This window comes from Dermacentor andersoni, chromosome 7 (assembly GCF_023375885.2).
Source record: "Dermacentor andersoni chromosome 7, qqDerAnde1_hic_scaffold, whole genome shotgun sequence".
Classification (NCBI taxonomy): Eukaryota; Metazoa; Arthropoda; class Arachnida; order Ixodida; family Ixodidae; genus Dermacentor; species Dermacentor andersoni.
The window spans coordinates 80058300-80085248 of record NC_092820.1 but is presented as its reverse complement, the minus strand read 5'-3'; the positions used below and the strand labels follow the sequence as shown (position 1 = coordinate 80085248).

Here is a 26949-nt window from a genome sequence, read left to right as displayed (position 1 = left end):
TAGATTGTTTTTTTATGCTATTTCAGTGTTTGTTTGGACGTATCGTTAGCAGCAGCAGTCGTGTGCCTCTTGGAAACCTGCTGCCAAAGCTCTGTTTTGCCAGACTCTCGCGGAGGGTTAGAAAAGAATATAAATGTGTTCAAAACCGAAATAACAATATTACGGTCACTTTTTAGGTTGTTTTTGTTTGTCAAATAGGCGGTAAAATCAACATGACATTTCAGTAACACAAGAAATTAGTTATTCATAATTATCGTTAATAGCAGCACCAGAGACAACAGAGTTGCCCCATATCCTTAAAGGGACACTAAAGCAAGAAAAAGCCAGCTTGGACAGATAAATTAATAATTTCAAACTCTGTTTTCGTTTCATTTGTGGTGACAGGTTGATTATTAGATGAGAAAATGAAAGTCAAAAATTCAGTTTTTAATTATTTCACATTGAAATCCCAGTGCCCTGTGCATCAGTGTGACATTACACATTTGTAGTATTTTTTTTTTTTCATATTTAGGTCGCAGTGGCTCAGTAGATGTTCTCGAAATTTGCCCAGTTCAGTGTTTGGCTCTTTTAGGGTACAATGTAGTCCAACTTTAATGACAAAAATTAAATAGAACTAAGCAGACTGTCTAAATCCAGTACGCTGCAGTGAGCTGGTGCCGGTAGTTCAAGGCGACGTTGCCATGTGCCTTAAGTTCTTGCATCTTCTCTGGCTCCCCAAACATCCTCACACAGTAGGAGTTGCCTCTTTCGTACTGTAGAGGGGTGGTTTGCTCAAAACCTTTTTCCCTTTAATGTCACTGTAACACATTTTATCACTCCCACTACAGCATTTTTTCTGTCTGTTATGCCAAAGTCGCTTTGCTAGACCAGATTCTAAAGCGGCCGCCCCCCCTTTTTTTTCCCTTTTCTTTTGCCCAGGTGAGGGACGCGCTTTCGCCGGCGCCCTCACCACCACATTCTTCCAGAAGGATGAACTACATTGGCCGGATCATAACCAACGTGCGGGAATTCTGCAACGAGATCAATTCGGCTACGCTGACGGGGGCCATTGACGTGGTGGTCATCGAGCAGCCTGATGGGTCCTTTGCCACTTCACCCTTCCACGTGCGGTTTGGCAAGATTGGCGTTCTTCGGAGTAGGGAGAAAATTGTGAGCACTCCGCTGTTTAATATCATACCCGTGACATACTTTCATTTGCTCTTTCACTGTACGGTGACTCCTCTTTTCTACGCTGTTCATAGGCATTGCAATTCAGAAGACTCGTGTTGGATGCAAAGGCTGTCAAGCCTGAATGAAACAATGCACAACTAAGCCCTAAGCATTTGAATAATTTTTTCTGTATTATGATTTGTTAATACATACTGCACATATCAGGATGGCCCAGTGGCTATGACTTTATGCTGCTGGTCATCATGAGGTTGCGGATTCGATTCCAGGCCATATTTCTGTGGCAGCAAAATACAAAAACGCTTGCATACTTAAATTTAGGGGCCCACTAAGAACCACAGCTCATTAAAATTAATTCATAGCACTTCGCTGCGGCGTCTGTTCTTGCTCAAGTGTTACTTTTGGACAGTTAATCCCAGATATCAATCACTCAGTGTATATATACTCTTATCTATTTTAACGGCAATAGACTTATTGCGGTAAGATCCCTTATGGTAAATACTGCAGGCTTGGTCACAGCAACTGTATCGATTGAAAAGTTGAACACCGCTCGCAAGACAAATTTCAGAGTGATTTTGGCTAGCTAGCAAAATATCACTTATTAACTTTGTTAATTAATCACTTTGGAGCTCGTCCCCAATTGTGGAATTGAAGCCAAGCAGTAATGAAGTTATATTCAACCAGTATATTTAGCAGAAACCCTGTTCTTCTTGGACGTCTCAGGAAAGACGTCCAAATTTGTGCCGAAATGCGCCGATCTTGCAGTTTAACGCATAAAAGCACTACATTTCCTGCAGCATATATTCTCTTAAGCACTTGTGATGCTTTATCCTTTGTTGGAAAGTTAAAATGGTGTATTGAGAGCAACTTTTGTTTCTAATGTATTTGTGAGGCTTATGCTCCGTTTCACACATAGCAGGCAAGGTTACGAAGACCAGACAAGCTTCTCTCACTGCCCGCATTCACTAGTGCATCACATAGTACAGAAAGATGTTGGTATGCATCATGTAATTTTGTCTATCATGTCTTGGACTCCTTTTCACAAAATTCCCTCAAGATGTACTTATTGCTGTAGTAATGTCATACCTGCCAACTCCCTCGAATTTTTCGTAAAGTTTATGAATTTGAGGTGCTCCTATGATTTTATGAGTGTTGCAGGAAATATTGCGATAAATTAGCTCTTGAAAGATAAGGCAATGGGAGATTGAAAAAGAAAGGAGAGAAAAATAAAGCATAAGATGTGATAGTAGCTGCGCTGCTCTCTTACGGCAGCCCAAGACGCCGTGCGTCGTGTCGCGTCTGCGGGAATTTACTAATCTTAATGTTCGCAGGTTGGCAGTATGTGTGATGGCACTGAAAAATGAGTACATTATTGAAGCTTGTGCTGCTGCAGTAAGCCACATACCACATAGTAACTATAGTAACTGGCTGACCTTTGGCTCAAGGAAAGGCCTCAACCAGTTATTGCTCTCTTTGTCTCACTCCTGACGTGGCTAGCAGGTTCTCTTATCTTATCATGGTACTGCAAATACTATATCTTCTTTCTTTGCTTTGTCCAAAGGTTGTGGTTTGTTCTGAGCATTACAGCTGCGTTAGCAAGGACATCTTCTTCAGTGCTAGTGTTTTGGTTAAGATAGCATGTCCTTGTCATTTGTGTTTTATTCATGTCGTGTGTGTTTGTTGTGTTTGTGCGCAGGTTGACATTGAGATTAATGGAAAACCTGTAGATATTCACATGAAGCTTGGGGAGTCCGGCGAGGCATTCTTTGTTGAAGAAGTCACTGAAGAATCGGTAAGCTAGCCCCCTGATCTTCCTTTACGCTTTTGTTATTTTGCATGTGTAGTAGATGATCAGCAGCTTTTTGTTGCCAGCAAGAAGCCTGGAGTAACCTTTTACGTGTTTTTGGCTCTTGCTTTTTTATTTTAGGGATAGTAAAGGTGTTATTGTGATTATTGTTGACCTTTATTGACTTTCCATGCATTTGGTTTGTTGAGATTGGAAATATTGTTCAACACCATACTCTGTTTCACACGTTGTGTGTAACGCTGTAGAGACTAGAGAGACTTTCTGCAGTGGTTGCGTTCGCACCAAAAAAAAAGTTCAGTGTTCTTGCCAGCAATTAGGTCAGACTTCTTCATTTAATACAATATGAAGTGAAAAAGAAAGAAGTTAAATTCGTAAAAAATGAACGATCAGTGTATATGTATGGCTGCTAATAAGTTGTCCTACATCAATTTACTTCTAGTTGTTTTACTTTTGGGGTTTTTTTTTTTTTTTTCATTTGCTGCTCGTTGCGGCAGTGTCACGTGCATGCTTGCACGAGCACGTGGCATTGACGTGCAGTGAACCGCAGACGAAATGCGCGAAGGGATAAATTTCGGGGGCCGAACCTCGTGTGTAGCTTCCACAGCATTGCGTGCTACGTATGAATTGGAATATAGGCTTCTCGTTCGCTTACCGCTCTGTTCATCTGTTCTGAGTGCTTTGCTTTGCTGCATAGCACCATACCATCAAGCTACCGAAGTGACTCATGACAAAGTGAAGGGAAGTTTCTCACTTTTGAATGCTGCTGCATATTGCCTGTTTCTTAGTGTTGCGTGGTAGATGCTACATTTGCAAGCGTTTATTTGCGCATGGTTCACACTTTAATTGTGCGACCTCGCAGGTACGTAAGTTTCCGCAGCAAACAGACACGTTCCAGTCTTCGGTGACTGTCAATAAGTGTCAACCACTGTCTCACAATGGGGTAGCGTGTGGACAACAAAACTTCTCTTCGCCCTGACAAAGACGAGTTTCTTGTCAGAACTTTGGCTCCAGAGACATCCTTTGTTCCATTGAGCTTCCAAAAATAAGTTACTAGAGGGAACATTGGTGCTAGTTTCTGTGGGAGCAGTATAGTGGTGCAGCCAGCTTGTGAATGATCGTTAGTACATGGCTCTGCCTAAACTTCATCCTTCTGTCTTCGAAACAGCTTTATGACTGTGAAAATTTTGTTCATATTCAACAAAATGTGACATGATTAATGCGACAGTTTGCAATAATTGCGCAAATGCGCAAGGTCTGTTGCCTTGTGCGTTTAGAAATATAGGAATGCTTCGAAATTTAGGCTGGAGGAGGCAGTTAAAGTGCAGTAAATAAAGCCGCAATAACGTCTGAAGCCACAAGCATGAAGGTCAGACAAATTCGTTTACTAACCATCATTTCCCATGCTGGCTGGACGATAGCAGCGCCATGCACAGTTTCCTTCTAGCAATTTTAAGCAGGAAACTCTGTGTCACCCGCTGTGGTTGCTTAGTGGCTATGGTGCTGGGCTGCTAAGCACAAGGTTGCGGGATCGAATCTCGGCCACGGCGGCCGCATTTTGATGGAAGCTAAATGCAAAAACACCTGTGTACTTAGATTTAGGTGCCCGTTAAAAAAGCCCAGGTGGTCAAAATTTCTAGAGTTCCCCACTACGGCGCGCCTCATAATCAGATCATGGTTCTGGCTCATAAAGCCCCATAATTTAATTTTTTTTAGGAGACTCTGTGTCTTGTTTCATCGCTGTTGGTTGCTGCAATCCTCCATCTTCCTGTGAACTTCTCTCTTGTTTGAACTGTTTAGTGATGCAGTCTAGGTATAAAGTGAACACTTTGCAACGTAAACAAAGACATTAGCAAGCATGAAGTGACTTTTCTATTCCAAACAGGACCAAGTACCCATCCACTTGGCCACATCCCCGCTACCCGACTGCCACGACATAGGCGAGGAACTGAACAGGCTCAAGGCGGCCCTCAGCCAACAGCTGGATAACAGCGGCCGGCCCGAATGCCTCATACAGGCTGAGTTCACGGTGGGCACAGACACCAACGACGAGCTCCCAACCATCACCGGTACTACACCGGCGACGCCGATTCCTTCAGTTCCTATGACTGAGCCGCGGCGGCTCTCTACGACTCGGATTCACAAGCCATCTCCCATGCTGGCGTCGCGGCAGCAACCCCAGGAGTCCATCGGCGTACAGACTGAGGCGGCCATCACTGGTTGTGAGGAGAACGACGAAGACAGGGTTGAAGTGGTGAACGAATCGAAGTATGTCATGCCAAACAGCCAACAGAACCAGCAGCAGCCACAGCAGCAGTCACAGCAGCAGCCAGGCAAGAGGAGGCGAAAGAAGAAACACCCCATCCGGCGGCGCTCGCGCATCAACGAGGACCCGCACAGCCGGACATCCACGCCTGCCACCGACGATCAGGACATCTTTCAGATGGACAGCGACTTCGAGGAAGAACGCAGCGGCAGCACCGCTATCGGCATCACCGCGCCGTCGTCTTCCTCGCCCTCGCCGCAGATGACGCCGTCGACTTCCACGGCTGCGGTTGCCATGTTTATGAGTCGGTCGGTCACCATGCCAGCGGACATTAATGCTGCACGCGAGGAGTGGCAGCGGACCATGACACCCAAGAGGCTGTCGGTGACGTTTCCCGCCGGCGGGGGTGCGTTCCATCCGTACAGCGACGGAGACTTAACTCCACCGCGCAGGTACGGCAGTGCTGGATCATTCTTACCATTGCATGTGGTATACTCGAAGGGACCAGTTTGAGGTATATTTTACCAATGAAGTTTTATGCTTTGAAGTTGCATTTGTTGAGATCACACTTTTTCTTTTGAAACGAGGGAAAACAAGACAGTCATGTTTACGGAAGCTTTGGTAGGCTTGTCATTTCTGTCACAGCAAAAACTGGTTGTGAGAGAGGAGTAGTAGTGTTGGACCTTTTATGAAAAGTGGATGTACATTACAATAAAAGTAAAACCATAAACTTGCTATCAGTTTTATACCGCTTACATATGCAACAGGAGGACTGTTGCATATGTTGCATGAAAGCAGCCATTGCACATGATTGAAATTCGCCTCGGACGGCTCTGAGGTTTGGCTCATTTTATGTGGCCTTCTAATTCACTGTGTACACGATGGGTGTTCTTGCAACACAGCATTCTCGTAGGACCAAAAAACCAGTAATTGTGACTCAGACTGGCATATGGCATAATTTGTGAAAACCGAACTATGCTGGTCCGAAGCTGGACATGTGGCAACACTAATTCTCTAAAATTATGCATAGTCGTGTTCCTTTGTTCAACTTATGCCTTCCTGTTTCCTTCCCAATGTCTCTTTCATTGTGACTTTCAGCTCCTTGTTTTCTATTCCTTTATGCTACATTTCTTCCAAGGCCGCGAGACAGTTCAGCTGTCCACTGTAAAGTGAGGCGGTTACACGCAGCCCTTCCTCTGCTCTCCTCCCTTCTGCCATTTTCTATTAAAGGCAATAAATTACTACTTCTACTGCTACTACTGTCTACTAGTACTACTACTAGGCAGTTCTGGCTGCATGGAATCTGATGAAACCCTTCCTGCAGCCCTCACAACTCGAGGCCCTCGAGCCCCAAGTCCGACACGGAGTACGAGAACCAGATGATGGACGCCAACAGCCAGACGGAGGAGAACACCATCAGCTGGACATGGGGCGAGCTTCCGCACATTCCGAACGCGTCGCGGTTCTCCCAAGAGGAGATCAGCGCGGCGACGTCTGCCATGAACAGCGTCGTCAGGCTCTCCAGGGACAGCCAGGATGCGAAGCACCTGGGCCCTCTGTCCTCGGATGAGGAGGACGCTACAGAGAAGCTGGGTGAGTGATTGAATACATCTAAGAGGGACTCTACATTGAAGCATTACCTTAGCCTGGGCTGGTAAACTACACTAGTGAAGTATTGAATATTTAGTCTCGTTCGTAGGAGAAGCTTAGCAAGTGAGAAAGCGACACCAGCTTTTGACGTTTTTGCGCTGACTTCCCTTTATAAGGGAAGTTCATGATTACCCGTCATGGACTTTGACAGAACTGGCCCAGGGCTAATCAGTTGCATGTTAGTTGTAAGCAAGGTTTCCACCTGACAATTTAAGGTTGCCAGGTTGAAACCTTGTTTACAACTAACTTTATCTTTATACATATGTATATAATATAGATATAATTATAATTATATGTAATTATAACATAACTATATGATATCTTTATATAATGCAAATGGGGGGCACATGAGCAGAAGTATGATAAAATTCTGTTGAATCACAAAAAAGAAAAATGTGCTGCTGTTTGGACACAAAAAAATTCAGTATAGGAACCTTATTTTTCATTTGCTCTGCTAACAACTATTTTCTTCTATGCCAAAGAAATGCTAATAGACTTTTGAAATATGTTTCTACCAGTCTAAACTGATTCAATGCTTCTTTTTTCATTAGGAATCTTGATTTATTTATAGGTCAAAAAGTGTCATGAGCCACATCCAGTTCATTGGCAGCATTTTGTGCACCAATGCGACAATGTTTGGCCTAATTTTAGACACTACGCTATCATTGAGAGTGATTTGGAGGGACAATGATAATGCAGTCTGCACACTTACACGCTTGTCGATGCTGTGCTTTTCTGGTAGAGCATGAATGTTTTTTTTTTTTCCTTTTGTTTTTCCTTGCACGTGCTTATGACAGTTGGGGAAGGCGGCAAGCCCTCGATGCTGGGTGGAGTGCTAAGCTTCATGAAGCCAACAAAAAAGCAGAAGGAAGACATGGCGACGGCCAAGGACGGCATCTTTCTAGATGACCTCGACCCTAGGGAACTAGACCCTGAGGTTGCGGCCCTCTACTTTCCAAAGTTTAGGTAAGGGAGTGTGTTAATCAATTTGCTCCTGGTGTTGTTTACGTCAGCTCATCTATTGTAGTCACTGCTGCAAGTGGAATATTACCCATGTGCATAACGTTGTGTGCAAATACACAGGACTACGACACTGACATGGTTAGCATGGCCAGACGCCAATGAATTAGCTTCATGCGGAGCTTCGCATGTGAAGCTTCCTTAGTGAGCCACTGTAATACTTCAGTCACACAGGCATGCCAGATGTCGTTTGAAGAGCTTTCAAAGGAGCATAATTTCAAGTGATACGTGTCAGTGCTACATGGTTGCTTTGAAACTGCAATGTATCCATTGCAGTGCCGTCACCTCAAAAGTAATAAAAGTATAGGCCCAAATACGTTTTAGAATAAATTTGTGCAGAATCTTCTACTGCAATATTTACTTTTTGTAATACATTGAAGCACTAAAACAAGGTGCACTCATAGTAAAGGCGTTACTTCATCAAATATGGAGGTATTGATTGTAATGATGGCAACTGTGCGTACGGCTTTGTATACCGCACATTGGCGCAGGTTGACATCGATAGTTCGGTGGTGCCCTTGCTACACTGTACCCTTGCTTCAGTTGGTATTCTCACTTTGTTTTCTCAAAACAATGATTGTGAAGATGAGTGACGATGTTGAAGATGAGAGAAAAAAAAACAAAGAAGTAGTACTGGAAATCGCTGCAGTGTCATCGCTAGAAATAGACGTCGAGGCAGCAGGCAAAAAGGTGTGCAATATACGCGGCGCTTCATCGCCAACTGCCTGCCGACAACCCTGGCTTCATCACGGCATGCAGTTCAGCGACGGGTCTGGGCCTATCGTAGATGTGGTAAAAAAAAAGAACTAAAAAGCAAGAATTGCGAGGGACGAAAAAAGTTGGTGACGCGCAGAAAAAGCCGAGGAGGCTTTGATGTGTAGCAGCCGATAACCAAATCGCACATGGCACCTGCGTTGTGTCGATGTTGCTGCTGACGACAGGCCGGGCCGGCGCTAGTGTATCGGCGCGTTCATGATTGAGATTGCGGGTGTCCCGAAAGTGTTGAATGCTACTTAGAAACTTGTTCCGAAAGGTGAAAATTCAACTTACGATTTCAGCCCTACAGATTTCAACTGTACAGATTTTTTTTATTCTCTTGGACACCCTCTAGATATCAAAGTACGAGTGCGGCCTCCCTTGACCCATAGCACGATTCGAGTAAGCCTCCTTCAATACGCCCTGTGTGACAGCGCGTATTCTCCTTTGAAGTAAGGGATCATTGATTCAAAGGACTTGGAAAGTGCCCGTGTGAGTGGGGTATTAGTCTGTTCTTCTTTGTGCACTATCCCAATTGGCATTGAGCGAGCATTTAAATAAGTTATTCTCTCCCTCTTGTGCTGGTAGTCAAGCATCAGTTGTACATGGGGATTCCCACATTCCACTCTTAATAGGATGGCGCACCCCATTTGTGACTGAACCCTTAATGCAGCTCTTTGAAGTGGAATAGTACTGTGGTTGCTGTGGCAACCTGGTCTTGCCTTTTGGTTCATCCTGTGTGATCGCTCGTGCTCGTTTGAGGTAGCAGATTTTTCTGTGATCATAGAAGACGTTTGAAGCTGGAAATTTCCTATTTCTGACTGGAAAACATAAGGAATGTAAAGGCATTTAGTAATGCAGAACAGCAGAGAAGGCTAGAAAGAAAACCTTAATTTCATGTGTGAAATAAGTAACCAGTAACCAGTTGCTTGCATAATTGCTTAGTGTTTTTCATGCACCTTCATGTAAAAAAGCTGTGTTATAACTTATAGCACTTAAGACTGTAGTGAGAGGGTTACTGTATCGGGAGGGGGGGGGGGGGTCTAAGTTGTGCCAAAAAGCATTGAAAGCATGTGTTGCTGATGCACACTTACCATAGAGGCTCCTTAGTCCAGATAAAACTGCTTCTTTAAAATCTTGTTGTCACACGCAGCTGTAATTTCATGACATCCATCATTTTCTCACCTGTGAAAACTTGGCTCTTGGTCAAAGTGACATCTGGTACATCTAAGCCTCGCTTAATATTCACCTGTAGTGTTCGTTTAAGTTGCTGCACCCTGGTTGCTCAAAGCCAGCGAGTTTCAGCGAGCGCCACGAAGACTGGAGTCATCCTGTTCATTGCCTTTCAGGTCAGCGCACTCGCCGAGAGGCAAAGACGACGACGCCGAGTCCGGCAACGGGCCGTCGTTGTCCCAGTCTCCTAACAGCGACACGGGCGCCGGCCACATGACCACGCTGCACTGCCTGGACAGTGACACAGAGGAACGGCACAACATGTTCGACTTCTGCAGGTGACCACGCTCCCCACATCACACACTCCAGCTTTCCTGTCTCACCAAAGACATACGGTGCAGTTCGAGCTATGAATCACATGAGCTGGTGAACAGTGAGCACCAGGAAACATCTGTTGGTACATTAAGTGGGGATACTCACTTATAATGACTCACTGTATTTTTTTTTTTTTTTTTTCGGACTATGTACAGTATAACCTCGTTGATACGATCCTGTTACGTACGATTTCCCGGCACCAATGTTCATGATTGAGAACACAAAAAGTGACCCATTACAATTACGCCTTTCATTTTTTTGGTTTACCAGCTCATACATTCTTGGAAAACACTATCTTTTGGCACCACCGTTCAGCACATCACCAAACTACAATCATAGATACGTTTTCTGGCCATTAGATCCCACGTGAACAAGAAAAAGGCGCAAGGCATGCGCGATCAACGCAGTAGCTGTCTGCCGCAGCAGCTTCCCTGCAAAACTTGCCCACCCATCTCCTGTGAAAACGCCAGCATGCACTTCGGTTCCTATTCCAGTATCAACAAATGTTCTCTTATGTTGTCACACATTCATAGATATTGCGCCGTTAAAAGCATACTGCATGCTTTTAGTAGGTGATAACCCTAATGGCCCGCCATTCCCTGTGGCAGGCAGCACGAAAGGAGCATCACATTTTGCCCTGGTGGCATCGTATTCCGGTGTTGCCCACCCGGCCAATTTCGTTTCGGTTTTTTGTCGCCATTTTAAAACATTGTATAATTGAATAACTACAAAGTGCGTGTCGGAACACTTGGGTCTTGCCAGCCCGACGCATACTATTAGTGTCTCTTGCCGCAACTTTTCTTACGGAGCAGGCATGCCATAACTTCCTGCCAAAATACCTCTTCCGAAGGAGCTGTTGACTCGGGGCCAAATTCATGGTGGGCAAGTGCCGAAGTCGCAAGAACGACAATGCACATATCGAGCCCCATTGGTTTGGTGCACGTCGGCGTCTTGTGCTGCAACAATTCGCGCAATACTTTGAATTGCATAGATGTCAACTACACTTGAGCCTGCCCAATGTTTTAGTCATTCCGGGTTGTACATTTTCCCAATTAGGGCATTTTCTTCCAGAACGTATGAATGAGGCTCGACTGTACTGCTCTGTTCACAGAAATTTGTTGTGAATTTGAACTAACCTGAAACTAGGAATCTAAATGCTTTTTGCAAAGTTTGTCTCTTTGTATACTGTGTAACTAATAAGAAAAAGTAAAATTTACTCACTTGCTTTAATCTTTTTAAGAGCTTTCTGTTTTTACTGCCCAAAACAGGCACAAGTACTCGGACCTTGCCATGTCCCTGTGCGGGGGACTCCAGGACTGCGAAAAGTCCATGATGGAGGAGAAGTTTGCTCACTTCCTGATCACGTACGACACCTTCTGTGAGAACCCGGACGTGCTCAACAACCCGGACCTTGTAATTCGAATGGGCGGAAAGTACGTTGACTACGTCTCTTGACATTTCTTGTGAACTGGATGGTTTGTTAACTGATGAGGGGTTCAGCTTAAGCCATTTGACTAGTGCTAAAATGCGAAAAAAATTGACTGTGTAGTATTTAGCTGTACTTGGTCCAACTTTGATGGTACATAAGTGGTTCAATGCAGAAACTTGGGCAGCTTCCAGAAAACAAGATGGTGGATGGAAAAAAAAAAAACACTCTGGGCCACTAAAAGGAAGCGTAATGTATCCTGTGGCATCATCATAATCATCAGCCTATTTTTATCTCCACTGCAGGACAAAGGCCTCTCCCTGCGATCTCCAATTATCCCCATGTTGCGCTAGCCAATTCCAACTTTGCCATGGAAAAGCCTAATTAAATCAATAGCCTTAATTAGCTACTGAATCAAGTGCATGCATTATATGTGCTTGGTTGTTCGTTATGTTAAAGTGGCCCGGAACCACTTTTTATCAAAGTGGAGAAAGGCATTTGAAGTGAAAATAGGCTATTTCAGAAATATACTGCCACAAAAAGTGCTTCAATGCAATCAGCAGAAGCGTAGTGATCTGCAATCAAACATGGCCTCCGCTGTGCACGCATTTCTTCTTCAATGCCTTGCACTGCGAAGGCTATGGTGCAGTGGAGCATGCCCGCAACTCTCCACATTCTAAATGTCACCGTGGCGCGCAGTCCAAATTTTATTTCAGATGGCCATGGCTTTCGCCTTTGGGGCCTACAATGCGCTAAACACAAGCCAAATGCGATTGTCCTCAGCGAGCCGCAGTGCGCTTAGCCAGTAGACTCGTGACGGCACCCCGCGGCGGCAGCCGGTATCCACGTCATGTAGCCGACCGCAGCTTGATATCAGCTATCAGCGAATAGCAGCCGTCTAAGGGAAGGACGAAATAAAGCATCCGATGACGAAATAAAGGGCCCAGAACAGAGTGAGGGCAGGGTCTTATGTTGAAAAGAGAGTGTTTGAGAGAAAGGTGACTTTACGACCCACTTCCAAGCTCCACGCACCGCGTACGGCAGAAAAACTTGGCCGAGAGGTTCGCAGCAGCGTATGCTGCCCGCGGACTTTGTTATTTCACCAAGCCCAAGAAGTAGTTCAGGGTCCTTTTAAAGATTGCTTTTTTTGTGTGTATTTAGTTCTATTTTTCTGAGTGTACTAACCCTCCACGCACCATGCACGAATACAAAATTTGGCTGAGATGTTCACAGCAGCGTATGCCATCTGCGGACTGGGTTTCTTCACTAAGCCCGAGGGGGGGTTCAGAACCCTTTTAATACATTCAGTGCAACTGCACATTTCGAGGTTGCGATTCCCGTGCGCTATGGCCCACTGGTGGGTCACTCCTCGTATTCCTCTGGTGCATCGTGACTCACCAGTGAATCAGAAAAGAGTTGTGCTCTTTGAAAACTTTTTCAAGGGGAAGAGAGATTGACCTCATGATGAGTCCATCCTGAAACAACAGGAATTTGTCCTCTACGTTGACTTCTAGCAGTCGCTTGCACTCTGCAAAACCCTTCAAAGCCAATCGGGAGGAATAGCTGCAGTGACCCACCTGTGCCCCAGGTTGCAGGGAACGTGTTTATGGGGGTGTGAACTTAGTCTAGTAATTTTTCAGTTTCATCATCATGATCATCATCATTGTCGCTGCCCCTTTGTTCTCACTGATGCTGTCTGGCAGATCAATGCTGGTGGCTTCACTAGCACTTTGTAGCAAATTTTGACTAGACGTCACCTGTGCCCAACTTTGAGGAATAAGCTCTTGTGTAGCTGCTTTATTAGCAGAACATCTTCGATCAGTTTTTGAGGGTGCATTGCACCCACTCAATGTGCTCTCTGGCTTTTGGAGTACGCAGGAATCGTTCACCAACTTTTTTTTCCATGCAGGTACTACAACTGGAGTGCCATCGCGCCGCACCTGCTGTCCATAGCCATGTTCCAGAGGCCCTTGCCAGAGGTAAACTGGGTGTTTAAAGAAATAATAATAGTACATAAATGGCTTTAAGGATTCTTAAAGTTCTCCTAGCTCAATTACTGCAATGAGCAGTTATACCCTTCAAGAGTCTTTCAAACAGCTTTTATATATATATATATATATGCCATGTAACATATTATACCTACATTACATTTGTTCTTCCAGTGGCAGGGAGCCTTTGGCTTGGGTTGGTCCAAAAAGCGCTCTATGGGAGTGAGAAATTTTGTTCAGAAAAACCGTTGCTTGGTTTTAAGAGTTTGAATTCATGGAAGCTTTTCTTTTTCTATTCGAATACTGCGGACATTGCTGGTGCCAATGTAACAGTTCAAGTGGTCTGTCAGTTAAAATTAGGAGATTTCAATTTGTCGTGATTTCACTGTAGTTGGAGCATTTCTGCTTAACACAGCAGACTCCACTACTTCTCTGCTTCAATTTTGCAATTACAACACAGTGGACCACCGAAAAGCCCAAATTTCCACCTTTGTGAAGTTCATAAGAATAACAAAAAGCTCGAACTCTTGGTGCATTCGTTCAGTGTCAGTTTTTCTTCTTTTTTGTGTGCTCTTCAGAAAACGCTGGACAGGCTGGCAGACATCCACATGCCCAAGAAGAAGAAGAAGGCGACCTACTCGTGGTGGTCTTGGGGCCGAACTGGAGGAGCCAAGCCTGACGGCGTTAACAAGCCAGATTCTCAGGTAGGCTTTGTTTACTCTTGTTCTGACTTATTTCCGTTGTTCCTCTCTTTTTTCATTTTTCAATTATGAGTGGAAGAATGGGAACTAAAGAAAATGTGGAATATCGGTCTTGCTCTGCACTGACTGACATCTGCCATGGTGGATGGCTTTTCTTTTTTTTTTAATTGTGTCATCGCAAAGTAGAAAGGGACAAGTCGCATGCGTATGTGCCTTGTCCTTTCTGTATCGCAGTTAAGTACACGGTCGTCCACTTCCAATTTGAACACGGCTCCGGGCGGCCGGCGAGGCCGGCGCTCTGCGGAGCGCCGCTCGTGGGCGCCGGGGTAACTAACGCGCCTGCGCACTGGCAGCCACACGTGTGGCCTCAGCCGCGTCGTCTAGTGTGTGCTGGCGCGCTGTAGCAGACGACGTGGCTGAGGCCACGCCTGTGGCTGCCAGTGCGCCGGCGCTTTAGTTACCCCGGCGCCCACGAGCGGCGCTCCGCGGAGCGCCGGCCTCGCCGGCCGCCCGGAGCCGTGTTCAAATTGGAAGTGGACGACCGTGTACATTGAATATGCTGGACCAACTTGCCCGAACTACTAACTTTGCTAACTACTTTTTGGTAGTTTGGTAACTACTAACTTTACTGCTGCTGACGTTTTCCATTAGGCCATTGTTGCACAATTAGCAAGCACCGCATCTCTGTGCTGTGCTTGACTAGGCACACATTCACCTAGAAAAACAAGGAGTTCATGTGATTCAAGCCACTTTCTAAAAACAAGAGAAAAGACGGGGAATCCGGGAGATGGCAATTCAAGGCGATGAGCAAAACGTGAACAAGGTGAATGCAGGAGCCAATGTTTCGACAAGTGGACTTGTCTTCTTCAAGGCGACATATGCTTTCCTCGCCACAGTATATATAGGTGGGGTTCTTCTAAAGGGGAGGGGGTGTGAGGCGGGAGGGCGCGGAAACGAGGGAAAGTGTGTTAGCGTGTCGAATTAGTAAAGGAACGCTGTGTACAAGGTCAAAGCCAGGACCCCCCCTCAGGGGGGACCCCCCCTCCCCTCAGGGGGTCCTGGCTTTGACCTTGTACACAGCGTTCCTTTACTAATTCGACACGCTAACACACTTTCCCTCGTTTCTGCACCCTCCCGCCTCACACCCCCTCCCCTTTAGAAGAACCCCACCTATATATACTGTGGCGAGGAAAGCATATGTCGCCTTGAAGAAGACAAGTCCACTTGTCGAAACATTGGCTCCTGCATTCACCTTGTTCACGTTTTTTTCTAAAAACAAGTGTTTCATATCACCAATGCGTGCATTATTCGTGCCCGAAGTGACAAACGCTGCTGCTGACACGGAACAATGGCGGTTTACAAATGTGCTTCTTGCACTGCCGTTAGGCTGCTATCCTGCAGTCGGCGTTGTCACAGGGGATCGGCTCGTTGGCTTGCTAGTTGCAGGCCAGTCAAGCCAACCTGCTGACCAAAACACACACGCACACATGCAGGGTGTGCTCCTACAAATTGGTCTTGCTGACTAGTATTTGACATTTTTTGAACTGGAATACATTGGGCTCCCAAGTGAACAAATATCTGATTTCCTATAACCGATACTGTACCGAGTTCTGCATTTTCAGTTTCATTAAAACAGTAGCATACTCGGTTACATAAGGCATAGTCAACCAGACATTTTATTTTCCTTGTTATGTCAAATAATTCACTATATTCATGTTCATTGTATCTTAGTTCAACAGTATAAGAAAGGAGATTGATTAGTTATAATTGCGTAACCTGGTACTAGTATGAAATGTTCAATTGCAGTGCATTGAATGTTGGGGTGTGGTGTAATGTTCAGTCGACTTAATTAAGCTGATGCGGATGAATTTATTTCTTATTACCCTCTTTCTCTTTCGACATGAGTTTGAGCACACTTAACAAAGGTGCCGCTCTTTCATGGTGTCGTGGTGCCGACGCGATCATCCATTGTCCCTTGCAGCATAGCGACGAGAACTTGGGTGTCAGCGACGGCAGCGAAGGCCCGGACGTTGTTGTGAAGGCACCAGAGCCGGTCGTTACTCCTTGCAGAGACGAAGTGATTCTCATCGATCCCCCTCACTCCATACCACTCGACAAAATGTAAGAACCTGCGCATCTCTAGTACGCAGTTTGTTTGTTTATTTATTATGCATGCCTCAATCGTTCCATTGAGAGACATTATATCAGAAGTGGGTGTGTGAAGGCTAAAACTGATGATGGTGTAGTCGCCGTCTGTCACTTTGCCGTGCCTCCGTCACTTTGCTGTGCCTCGCTGCGGGGGGAGGAGGTCGTATTAAACTGGATTTCCGGAGCCAGGGTCAGTGACCTCGATGGCGAGGTACTGCAAAGTGACATATGGTCACTACAATGGCAGTACTACAGCGATGGGTCTGAGCACTCGATGGCAGTCAGGTGCACTGGATTGCCCAACAGTGCACTTTGTCTTGGACGGCCGTTATGGTCATGGCTGATTTAGAGGGAAAGAAATGACTGCAGGAACATGGTGGTGCGGGCACCTGGCAAGATCATGGTTTTAGGGATAGCTTGTGCAATGTATACAATGGTCTTGTTGAGTCAGCTTACAGTCACTTGATATGGAATGTGAAAATCCAGGATAAAGACAGGTGAGAAAATCGGTGACGAGAGGCAAATGTAGAATGGTTTTAGTGAGGAGGCGGTGGTGTGAGTGGTTTTTAAGACTAAATTGTAGTGTACCATTCCGAATGGATTCGATAGTCTGTAGTTTGTTCTTTCAGTTGTCTCTGTCTACGTGTCAGAACATTCTGCTGGAAAAATCCATCGTCTGAGTTTGTATTTGGGATTGCTTACCCACTCCTTTCTGTAATGCCCGAATGTCCCCAAAAGCAAATGAAATGAAATGAAAAATTCGCGTTCCATAAGCTTTTGTGGCCAACTGCACATTTTATGTTAAAGAAACTCGTACTTACGTTGCCCTGCTGGGAAATGGGGGTGCGTTTCATTCAATCCTGCACCACTGCCAAGTGGGAAAGTTCTGTGCTATGAGATTTTCTTCTTCAACTGACAGAAAGCCACCGCTTGGTCTCTCTGCATTGCAGTGAAGTGTCACACGAGTGCAAGGACGAGCAGTACGCGTCGACGTCGAGCGAAGCGGAGACCTCTGACACACACGGCAGGGCGAGTTCTGAGCACCGCAAGGTACCCAGGGAGAAGCGGCCCTACTTCTGCGACAAGTTCAAGAAGTCCCTTCGCCTCTCGTCCGACGAAATTGTGAGCCTCTCATGTCGTTCGCTGCTGCTGTGTGCCTTCGCATATCGGACATCTTGGCGTACAGTCACTGATCGATAACTTGGTTGCCCGATTTTTCGAAACCTGCTCAATAATTCTGACTTCTCAGTGGCACTACCACTAACTCTACAGAGCAGCGTTGCACTGTGGAGCTCGAGGTCATGGGTTCAGTCCAGGCTGCAGCACCCCCATTTCAGTGGGGGCGAAAGGCAACAACGCCCGTGTCCGTAGATGCAGTTAAAGGACCCCGGGTGATCAAAATTAATACCGAGTCGCCTACTATGGTGTGTGCTTCATACACAGATTGTGGTTTTGGCCCATAGACCCACACACTTAATAATAATAATAATAATAATTATAATTATAATTATTATTATTACTATTACTACAGCAGGCTCAGAAGTGTTTCCTCGCTGCTTTTTAACATTAAATCCATTGTTCCGATGTCTGTAAAAATCACTATCATGCACGCCTTAGCATACAGTGTGTTACGTTATGGCATTACATTGTTCGGGTTTTGCTCATCTCGATGGCTCTGTCGAATTGACAGAATTCTAAAAAATATGTTGAAGTCCATTGCTTATAACTCTTCCTCGGCCGACAATGTGAACTTGTTTATACATCTGGGTCTTCCGTCATTTAAAACTTTGTTCACTCAAGCGGTTGTGGTAAAACATTTTTGGAACCCTGATTTCAAACAGGAATATATTGCTCCCCGTGCACTGCGGAAAACATTGCGTTATTTAGTACCGCACTGCAACACAAGATTTGGTAAAGCTAGCAGGTATGCTTATGTCCCAAGAATATTCAATGACCTACCTGATCATATATTTACTGCGACTTCGAAACGAACATTGAAAAAAATGTTGAAGGCACTATAAGATATGTATAAATCTACATTCCTCTTTTTCCTTGTATTTCTTTTGTCACTGATTTCAGCTGAGTTTCTGTTTCATTATTGTGTGATAAACTTCACAAGCTTTTAATTTCTGTACATGTTGCCATTTTGACTTTGTTTGCCGACATGCCGGGCCAAGTCACGCAAGCCACTTCCTTGGCTTTGACGGGCCTGCCTTCTGATCTACGATTATTGTAAGATGGCAACAATAAATATTATTATTATTATTATTATTATTATTATTATTATTATTATTATTATTATTATTATAAACTCTGTAGAGCCAATGTATAATGGCAGCAGAAAATTTTGGGTGCCACGCGGTGCGTCTCCTGGATTTTCGAACTGATCCGCATATGCGAGGTCACAAAAATGGCAGCTGCGATAAAGGTTGCCGTCATTCAGGCTGTTGTCTGTCCCCTTAATTTCATTATCAAGGGAGTTCCTTGGCAACTCCGGGCACCGAGGTATCTTACGTAGCCACTGTGAAGAGAGCTTTGTCAACTCAAAACCACACTACAACTTAGATCGCCATCTCCCAAAGTAGAGCTGGTTAGGACTAGCCAAAGGGGATGATGGGCAGCAAGCCATTGCTGCTTGTCCCCAATATGTTCCTACCCACGACTACACCAGAGATAGCGTGTGAGGCTGCACGTACAGGCTGGACTGATGGACATGTGCATCAAGTGAATTTTGGACCCAAGAGCGGTCAGCCGTCAACTACAGTGAATAGCTGTTTAATTCATGTGTGCGCTTACAGAATGAAATCGCATATGCTTGCATGTGGGCATAAAATTAATAAGCTTCATTTTTTTATGGATTTTGTGCAGCACATATATATATAGCGTTGCGGAATCAAGAAGACGTGTTCTCAGACAGTCACTTTCGGTCATATTGGCTTCAGTGTGCGTTCATTTGTTGCTTGAGCACTACATCATCCAAAAGGGATATTATCGCCATAAATGATAATCAAAGAATATGTGCCAGAGTTGTATTTACAGTATTTTCACTACACGACGACGCGCGATGGGAGAACGTAAAATACACTTGGAGCCTCAACCATCACAAAATTTCAAGTAGATAGCATATTTGAGTAAAGCAAAACGCTGAGCAATCGTCTGTGAAAAAATTTTGTTGTGTTGGCATTGTAAGAAACAGTGAAGTGCATTTTATCATGGAAGCTTTTTTTTTTTTTTTTGACTGCCTGAATATTCTGACATTTTTGCAGCACTCTCCATTTCTGAAAAATTGTTGCCAACTGTTTTGAATGAAACGTGGTCAGGGTTGCTGGCAATGGATGCCACTGTGTCTTTGTTGTCATGCAGTCTCGTGACTCGGTTACAGTGTTCGTGACAGTGGTTACCCCCTTTTGTTCCCAGGCCAGCCTGAACCTGAAGAGTGGGCGCAATGAGGCTGTGTTCAGCGTCACCACGGCATACCAGGGCACAACACGCTGTATGTGCCACATCTACCTGTGGCGGCATGACGACAAGATCGTCATCTCGGACATTGATGGCACTATCACAAAGTGAGAGGGGCTGCTGTCATCTAGAATTGACCCGTTCTCTCTCTCTCTCTTTCTTTATTGCAGCGCTATGTTATTATAGGTAACTACTGCCCTTTTACAGCAGTAGCTGCTGTAATAGGTTCTTTCAGCACTCACCGTGTCCATATACCCACCCTATTCGTAGGTTGGACCACAAAGCTAACTTCAGTCAGTGACTATTAAAATTTCAGTATGAGCTCTCACAAAATGCACTACGCCTGCTTTTCTGTGCTTCTGTACTCCAAAACATGGTTACCAAAAAACCGTTATTTAAAGATTTGCCTATGCCATTAAGTCTCAAAAACAAGTGAACATTATTGGCTGGCACATTTGTACACATTCTCTTTGAACGGGACAGCGGTTTACTCGCCACAGCATTCTTAGGTTGTCAGCGCTTTACCTTATGCAGCCTCTGTGATTGTTTTGGGTGGCTTACTTATACAGTCGAACCTCGATGTATCGAACAGCGCGGTGATCGCAAAATAGTTCGATATAGCCAGAATTCGATATATAAAATCACGTAGAAAACGTGTCAAAAACTAGCACAAATCAATCAATGAACCAATCGTGGCGCAATAGATACTCACATGAAGCTTCAAACAAAGTATTTATTTTGTTCGTTGAAAGTACTGAAGCAGCGTAGCCTACTTCATATTGGCAACCGCGTGCTTGACCACGGCGTCCTCAACATAGTCCAAACGGTCCAGAAGAGACGGTCCAGTGCCTTCTATTGCGCCGCAGTAGCGGCGTACAACGGCCAAAGCAGCTACAGCCTCAGTAGCAGTCGGGAGCGGGGCAACATCAGCTCTTGCTGGATCAGCCTCGGCAGCGTCCTCGTTTGGCCGCTCAGCAGTCACTTCTGCCGCGATCTCACGTCTGTTAGGGCCGATTTACGCTCGAGCCGCCCATCGCCGCAAGCCGCACCGCACGCTTGCGGTCGCGCGAAAAATTGCACGTATCCAGCACTTGTGCACAAATTACCGTTTACACTGTGTGCACAGTGTATACCTTACACATCGTAAACCGAAATTTGTGCACAAGTGTTTGATACGTGCAATATTTCGCGCGACCGTACGCGTGCGGTGCGGCTTGCGGCGATGGGCGGCTCGAGCAAACTCCGCCACTGTTCCGGTGCTGTCGTCACCGCCAACGAAGTCCTCAATGCACATGCTGTGTGGCTCAGCACCGACAAAGCGCTCCAACTGGCTCCACGGCCGCCTCGATCACGCGCGCACGGCGGGGCTTGCCCCCGCCGTGCGCGCGTAATCGAGGCGGCTTGCCCCGCCGTGCGCGCGTGATCGAGGCGGCCGTGCTGGCTCCAAGCCGCCGCGTGTGTACGCCGCTACGTTCAAATGGCGCCCTCGGCGCAACCGATGTGGGCAGCTGTCGTACGCAGCCGTCCGGTTTCTGAAGTGAAGGCGCTAAAAAGACGGAGGACAAAGAAGAAACACACACACACAGGGCGCCCTGTGTGTGTGTGTTTCTTCTTTGTCCTCCGTCTTTTTAGCGCCTTCACTTCAGAAATCATGCTTAACCAGCACGCCCAACTATCCATCCTAACAGCCGTCCGGAATAGGGTGCCTCGATGTCCTCCTCGCCCGCCGCTCCGGGCGAGGAGGACATCGAGGCACCCTAGTCCGGAACGCCCATCGCGCCGCCGCTATCTTCGAGAGTGTTGCGGGAAAGCTTGCCTCCTGTCAACAGAGCGCACTTGGTCTGGTGCGGCGGAGTTCGATATATCCATTTTACATCCGGCCCCGTTCGAAATAAAAAATTAAAAATGCATGCGATTTTCCATGTGATATAGAAAGTGTTCGATATACGCAATAATTCGATATATCAGTGTTCGATATATCGAGGTTTGACTGTATTGCCTAAATGTTTCTGCGACCTCTCGTAGCAGTTTAGAATGACAGGAAACTGAGCAGATTGGTAGTCGATGTTTCTGCTGTACTTCCTTTCTTTCCTCTTTTGTCTATGATTTGTACGTCCGCTTTTTTCAAACCACGGCTTGAAACAGTCAAGTACAAACAATATTGGCCAGCCCATTACCGTGTCGGTTTGTAATTCCATGACAGTTCCTCATTTTACGATTTCTGTGGTTGAAAAGGCTGTTTGGAAAAGAGAAATACCGAGTGAACGTTCACCCGTGCCAGATTCTGAGGCCGAAGTCATTTCCAAGTGAGGTCTTGCAAGTGAAAGCACATCTAAGGGATTTTGTTTCCTCATGCCGGTGCCGCACTCTAAAGCCAAATGTGAATCTTCTGCAGGATAGCCCGTAGTATAGTCCTACATAGCGCCCGTGAATGCTGATGTTCCCAAGTTAAAAAAGTATGAAAATGTACCTCACGAAAAGGTACGAAAAAGTACCTCACGCTGTCAGACGAAACCGTCTGTGAAGTACTTGCACTGTCCCGTAGCTACATACAATCAACCGACTAAAGCACAGAATCCGATGAAGGGTGAATGACGGGGTGAAAACACTCCCCACTTGTCGCATACGTCTTGCAATCAGTTGTCATGTGTTCATGAATTTCTATGCATTTACGTGTGAAACTGAGGATAAACCTTTAGTTGGAAGTCAGCGCTTGTGTCTGTCCCCATTTATAGGTCCATTATTGGTTTCTGTGCTGTAGTTGCGTGAATATGTGTCACCAACTAGCCAATGCATAACTATGACACCAACTCTTGGTGTTGTGGTTGTATCATGCGGGAAAGCCAAAGATTAGGAGGCACAATATGTTTTGTCGAAAAAGGCGGAGCGACTGGAAACGCGAGGGAGTCTACCGTAAAAACCGGACTATAGGTCGGACCGGAATATAGGTCGATCCCCCAACTAACGAATCCTCAAAATGAAAAAAAAAAAATATCCTTTTCAATGGCAAAAGTACCGAAAGACATGACACCCTCACCTTGAAACAAATGCGACTCGGGGGGTTGCACAATGGTGACAGTATTTATTTAAATGCTGCTCGCATGTGCACCCGGCCAAGTTTTTAGCGGTTTCGCGCGATCATCGACACGCGTGCTTGTGAACACCTTATTAATGGCGCTGAGCAGCGAAACAAACGAGATACGCGCATGTGTACACATGCCCTTACTTTCGCTATTTCGCCGCTCCGTGCCGTGATGATAAGGTGCTGACAAACACGCGGGTCGATGGTCGCGCGATACTGTTAAAAGTTCGTCGGGTGTACAGTACACAGAAGGGCACGAAGTGCGCAAGCGCTACTCCGAATCAGAGCAACGCCTTTGATCAGAGTCGGATGACGAGTGCTTCTCGCTGCCCAGTCCGTAGGCGCGTGCGATCTCTACCGCTTTCAAACGGATGCATTCGGCAGTCACAGGCAGCGATCTTACACGCAGCTCGCGGACGGACTCCGCAACCTTGCCTTCCAGTTCTGCAGTCCACTGCGATCCGGCACGAAATGACGTTTTCTTTTGGTTGCTGCAAGTTGTAATACGTTGCTTTTGCCTCCGCCACTACCGAATGCTCTTTTCGGATACTTCAAGTTCGCGCTGTGCCGCCAGGTTGCCGTGGGCTTCCGCGTACTCAATCGCCTTTTTCTTGAAGGCGACGGTGAATTGACGTCGGCTTCCGCTCATTTTGAAACAAAATGAAAGTGCAGCCTTTAATTAATATAACTTTGCGACAATGGAAACGCAAAATGCCGGTGTCACAGGTGCCACAGCGTCGCCACGCCGCCATGCTGCTGATGGCGATGGCGAAGGCGGCTGTTTACTTTATCCGCCCATTGTTGCAAGACTTCCGTAGTTTTTCCGCCAATGTCCGGTATATAAGTCGAGGGTCGACTTTTCGCGATGGGTTTTTGAAAAAAAGTTCGACCTATATTCCGGTTTTTACGGTAGCATCCCCACAGATTGCATGATGTCATCTGTCACATCTAGCTGAAATAGGTAATGCCCAAAACATGGTTGCCATGACATGATTAGAGCTCGTAAAAAATACTTCTGCCAATTTCAGTACACAAAAACATGGCCTTAGAAATTGGCGTCCGCTACTTCAAATGCACTGCCACTGGGAGTGTACCTCGGGGTTCCAGTGGTGCACCACATCCACTGGGAGTGCACCTCACAGTGAGGTTTAAGAGCACCTCTGTTAAACCTGCAACGTCTGCCCACACTGGTGTAGATGTAGGAATGCAACAAAGCAGCACCCTCGCACCACTGCAGGTCCGACGTGCTGGGGCACATCATGCCCATCCTGGGCCGAGACTGGGCCCAGTCTGGGGTGGCCAAGCTGTTCACCAAGATCCATGCCAACGGTTACCAGTTCCTGTACCTGTCGGCGCGCGCCATTGGCCAGGCGCACCTGACACGCGAGTACCTGCGCAGCGTCCGCCAGGGGGACCTCTGGCTGCCCGACGGACCCCTGCTGCTGTCGCCCACCTCGCTCATCAACGCCTTCCACAAGTAAGCGCGGCCTCCGTCTCTCGAACCTTTGCACTGCCGCTCTCAACATATCCTGAGAAACGACCCACGCACTCTTTGCTACTTCCGAGCACGCTCGCTTTGCATTTTAAGCACACTCCCAGCCCCTAACCAAAACAGATTGCGCGAAGAACATTGTGAATTCATTGTGCCATTCACAGATTGGTCTGGTTAAGCCGCATGCAGCTCGTATATTCAATTTCTGACAATAGCTGGAGCGTATGTCATGGCGCTCTGTCGCTTCATCTCGGCAGGGCAGCCAGGACAGGTCAGCATGGCAGCTCCATCCACTCTCTTGACAGATAAAAGAATTTATCAGTTGTTGACAAATTCTGACTCGGTTGCAAGCTATGATAGGGAACCAGCTTTTATGAATTAAAGTAGCAGTATTATAAATAAGCCAATAAAACTAATAAATATTCGCTTAACCAGCATGCAAAAATACCTTGGCAATGGGTGAGGAGCCGTTGAGAAAAATAAAAAAACGCTGGTCACGAGGTTAAGGGGGGATGAGGTGATCGGAACTAACTTTTTCATTTTTTATCTTAGAGTGATGAAATTTGGCATACAGGTTCGAAATAGCATCAAACAGACAGCTGCAAAGTTTCACAATCATATCTTCAGTAGTTTTTATTTTATCATTATTTATATATTGCTCACATGTTGCTTGCTCGTGGAAAGCCTAGCGTGACAGCAAAATGGGTTATGGGTCTGTAAATGTTTTTAATAGTTACTAAGAAGTATAGTCTAAGTCAAGATTCTCTTAATTTCTTTTTAAATTTCTCTGCTCTTCTTCTAAACGATATAGTATGCACCTTCTCTTTATGTTTAGAATGTATCATGCTCCAATTATTGTGTAATAAAAAAATGGTGAGCCTAAATGGTAAATCTGAGACTGTCTTGACATAAGGCACACTTCACCAATTGCAGCAAAACAAACAGGATTAAAATCCGTGCTCCCATTGCCGTGCTATGCTTTCCACGAGCGAGGTGATAAGCTCAAAACAAACTTTTGAGAAAACAAGCCTCAAAGTTCCATACTGGCACACACTGTCTAGAATGCTCCTGCATTGTAGAATTTGGTGTCCTTGGCAGCAGGTGACTTCTTAGCCCTCTGTCCTTTCAGGAGATGGACTTTGTGTGCCTTCTTCATTCGCTGGGAGTCTTTCTCGACAGCCCGCTGAAGAGAGAGGGCACCAGGGCGCAGGCCCAATGTTGTGCACAGGTCTGAATAAGCTTTCAGACTGCCCGAGTTGTACTTTGAAATTGCCTCGTGCACTGCTGTTTCCACAGCAAACAGTGAGGCATGCTGGTCTTTTGATACTAGTGACCATATCACTGAATGGAGACTCTCAGCCGCGTTTTGAGTTTTGCCTCCTCTGCACCGGGCCAGCAACTGAGGGTCTGAGAGGCGCTGGTACACAGGCAGGAGTGCTTCAGCAACTTTAGCTGAAAGCTTGTACTTGTGAGCTGGTGCTGGCTGCCCTTCTGCCTCAGCTGACCGGTGGTTGCACCAGCTAAGGGGGCCAGGGGGACACAGCTCATGATGGGGCTCATCATCTGTTGATGTGATGTGGGAGTACGTTGCCATTACTGCCCTTTGCATTTCCTCGACTTCCGAGTGGTTCCGCAGAGCAAGGCCATAGTAGTTTGTCAGTTTTTTGATGAGCTGCTGTGTCAGGCCCCCCTTTCCACCTAGTGGCTCTCCTTTCTTTGCCTTGGCCACCAAAGAGCGAAGTGCAGCCCCCATTCGTTTTTTAACATGATTTATGCAGTCCTCTTTAGATAGCTGCACAAAACCATAAACTTCTTCATCACATAGAGTGCGAAACATGCGGCTGTCCCCGTCACAAACTATGTTTGTGTAACGTAGATCATTTCTGCTCAAGGAGCGCCTGAAGAGCTGTAGTGCAGCCTCAACCTCCATTCTTCCAGAATTCACATCAGTGTTTTTCTGGCACTGGTGTTGCTGCTTCCATTCAGCATAGTTGGGGTCACTTTCTGCTGGCTGTCGGCTGCACCCAAGGCAGAAGTTGGACAGAACTATGCAGTCCAACACAAGCCCTGTATGGAAATCAATTATACAGCCTACGCCGGTATGGGAGCTGTGGCCGCGTGTCAACCATGTGCCATCATACACTACTGTAATGTTCTTTGAAAATGTTGTCTCCATTTCAGTGTACACCTTTTTCACTGCCTCTACAGCATCTGTGAAGATGTTGTGTGCAGCTGCCGCTGCGGCAGGCTTGAAAGTCTTTTTGAGGTGCCCATCATATGTTTTGTGGTGTAACCCACGATGCGAGACATTCATGGTGGCCCAGAAGTCATTAAGAGCAGTTGGTCCTTTCCCAATGCTCTTTATTGCTTGCATAGCTCTGATGTTGACCTCGAAAGCTCTAGAGCCGCTCTTCCTTTGTGAGGACCACTCAGACTGTAGGG

At 46.0% G+C, this 26949-nt stretch overlaps 1 protein-coding gene across 4 annotated transcripts in view; it reads left to right on the top strand.

Moving 5' to 3' along the window:
• The window catches only part of Lpin (phosphatidate phosphatase LPIN), a 125153-nt gene that overhangs the window by 80026 nt on the left and 18178 nt on the right, over positions 1 to 26949 (top strand). For all 4 annotated transcript variants that reach the window (XM_050181499.3, XM_050181498.3, XM_050181501.3 and 1 more), the window contains exons 2-14: positions 919 to 1149; positions 2864 to 2959; positions 4857 to 5689; positions 6562 to 6830; positions 7685 to 7853; positions 10013 to 10174; positions 11480 to 11644; positions 13547 to 13616; positions 14204 to 14329; positions 16308 to 16447; positions 17425 to 17596; positions 19892 to 20040; positions 24253 to 24492. In XM_050181499.3, coding sequence (XP_050037456.2) covers positions 970 to 1149; positions 2864 to 2959; positions 4857 to 5689; positions 6562 to 6830; positions 7685 to 7853; positions 10013 to 10174; positions 11480 to 11644; positions 13547 to 13616; positions 14204 to 14329; positions 16308 to 16447; positions 17425 to 17596; positions 19892 to 20040; positions 24253 to 24492 — 2771 coding nt within the window. In that variant the 5' untranslated portion in view covers positions 919 to 969. The remainder of the gene's footprint in view (positions 1 to 918; positions 1150 to 2863; positions 2960 to 4856; positions 5690 to 6561; positions 6831 to 7684; positions 7854 to 10012; positions 10175 to 11479; positions 11645 to 13546; positions 13617 to 14203; positions 14330 to 16307; positions 16448 to 17424; positions 17597 to 19891; positions 20041 to 24252; positions 24493 to 26949) is intronic.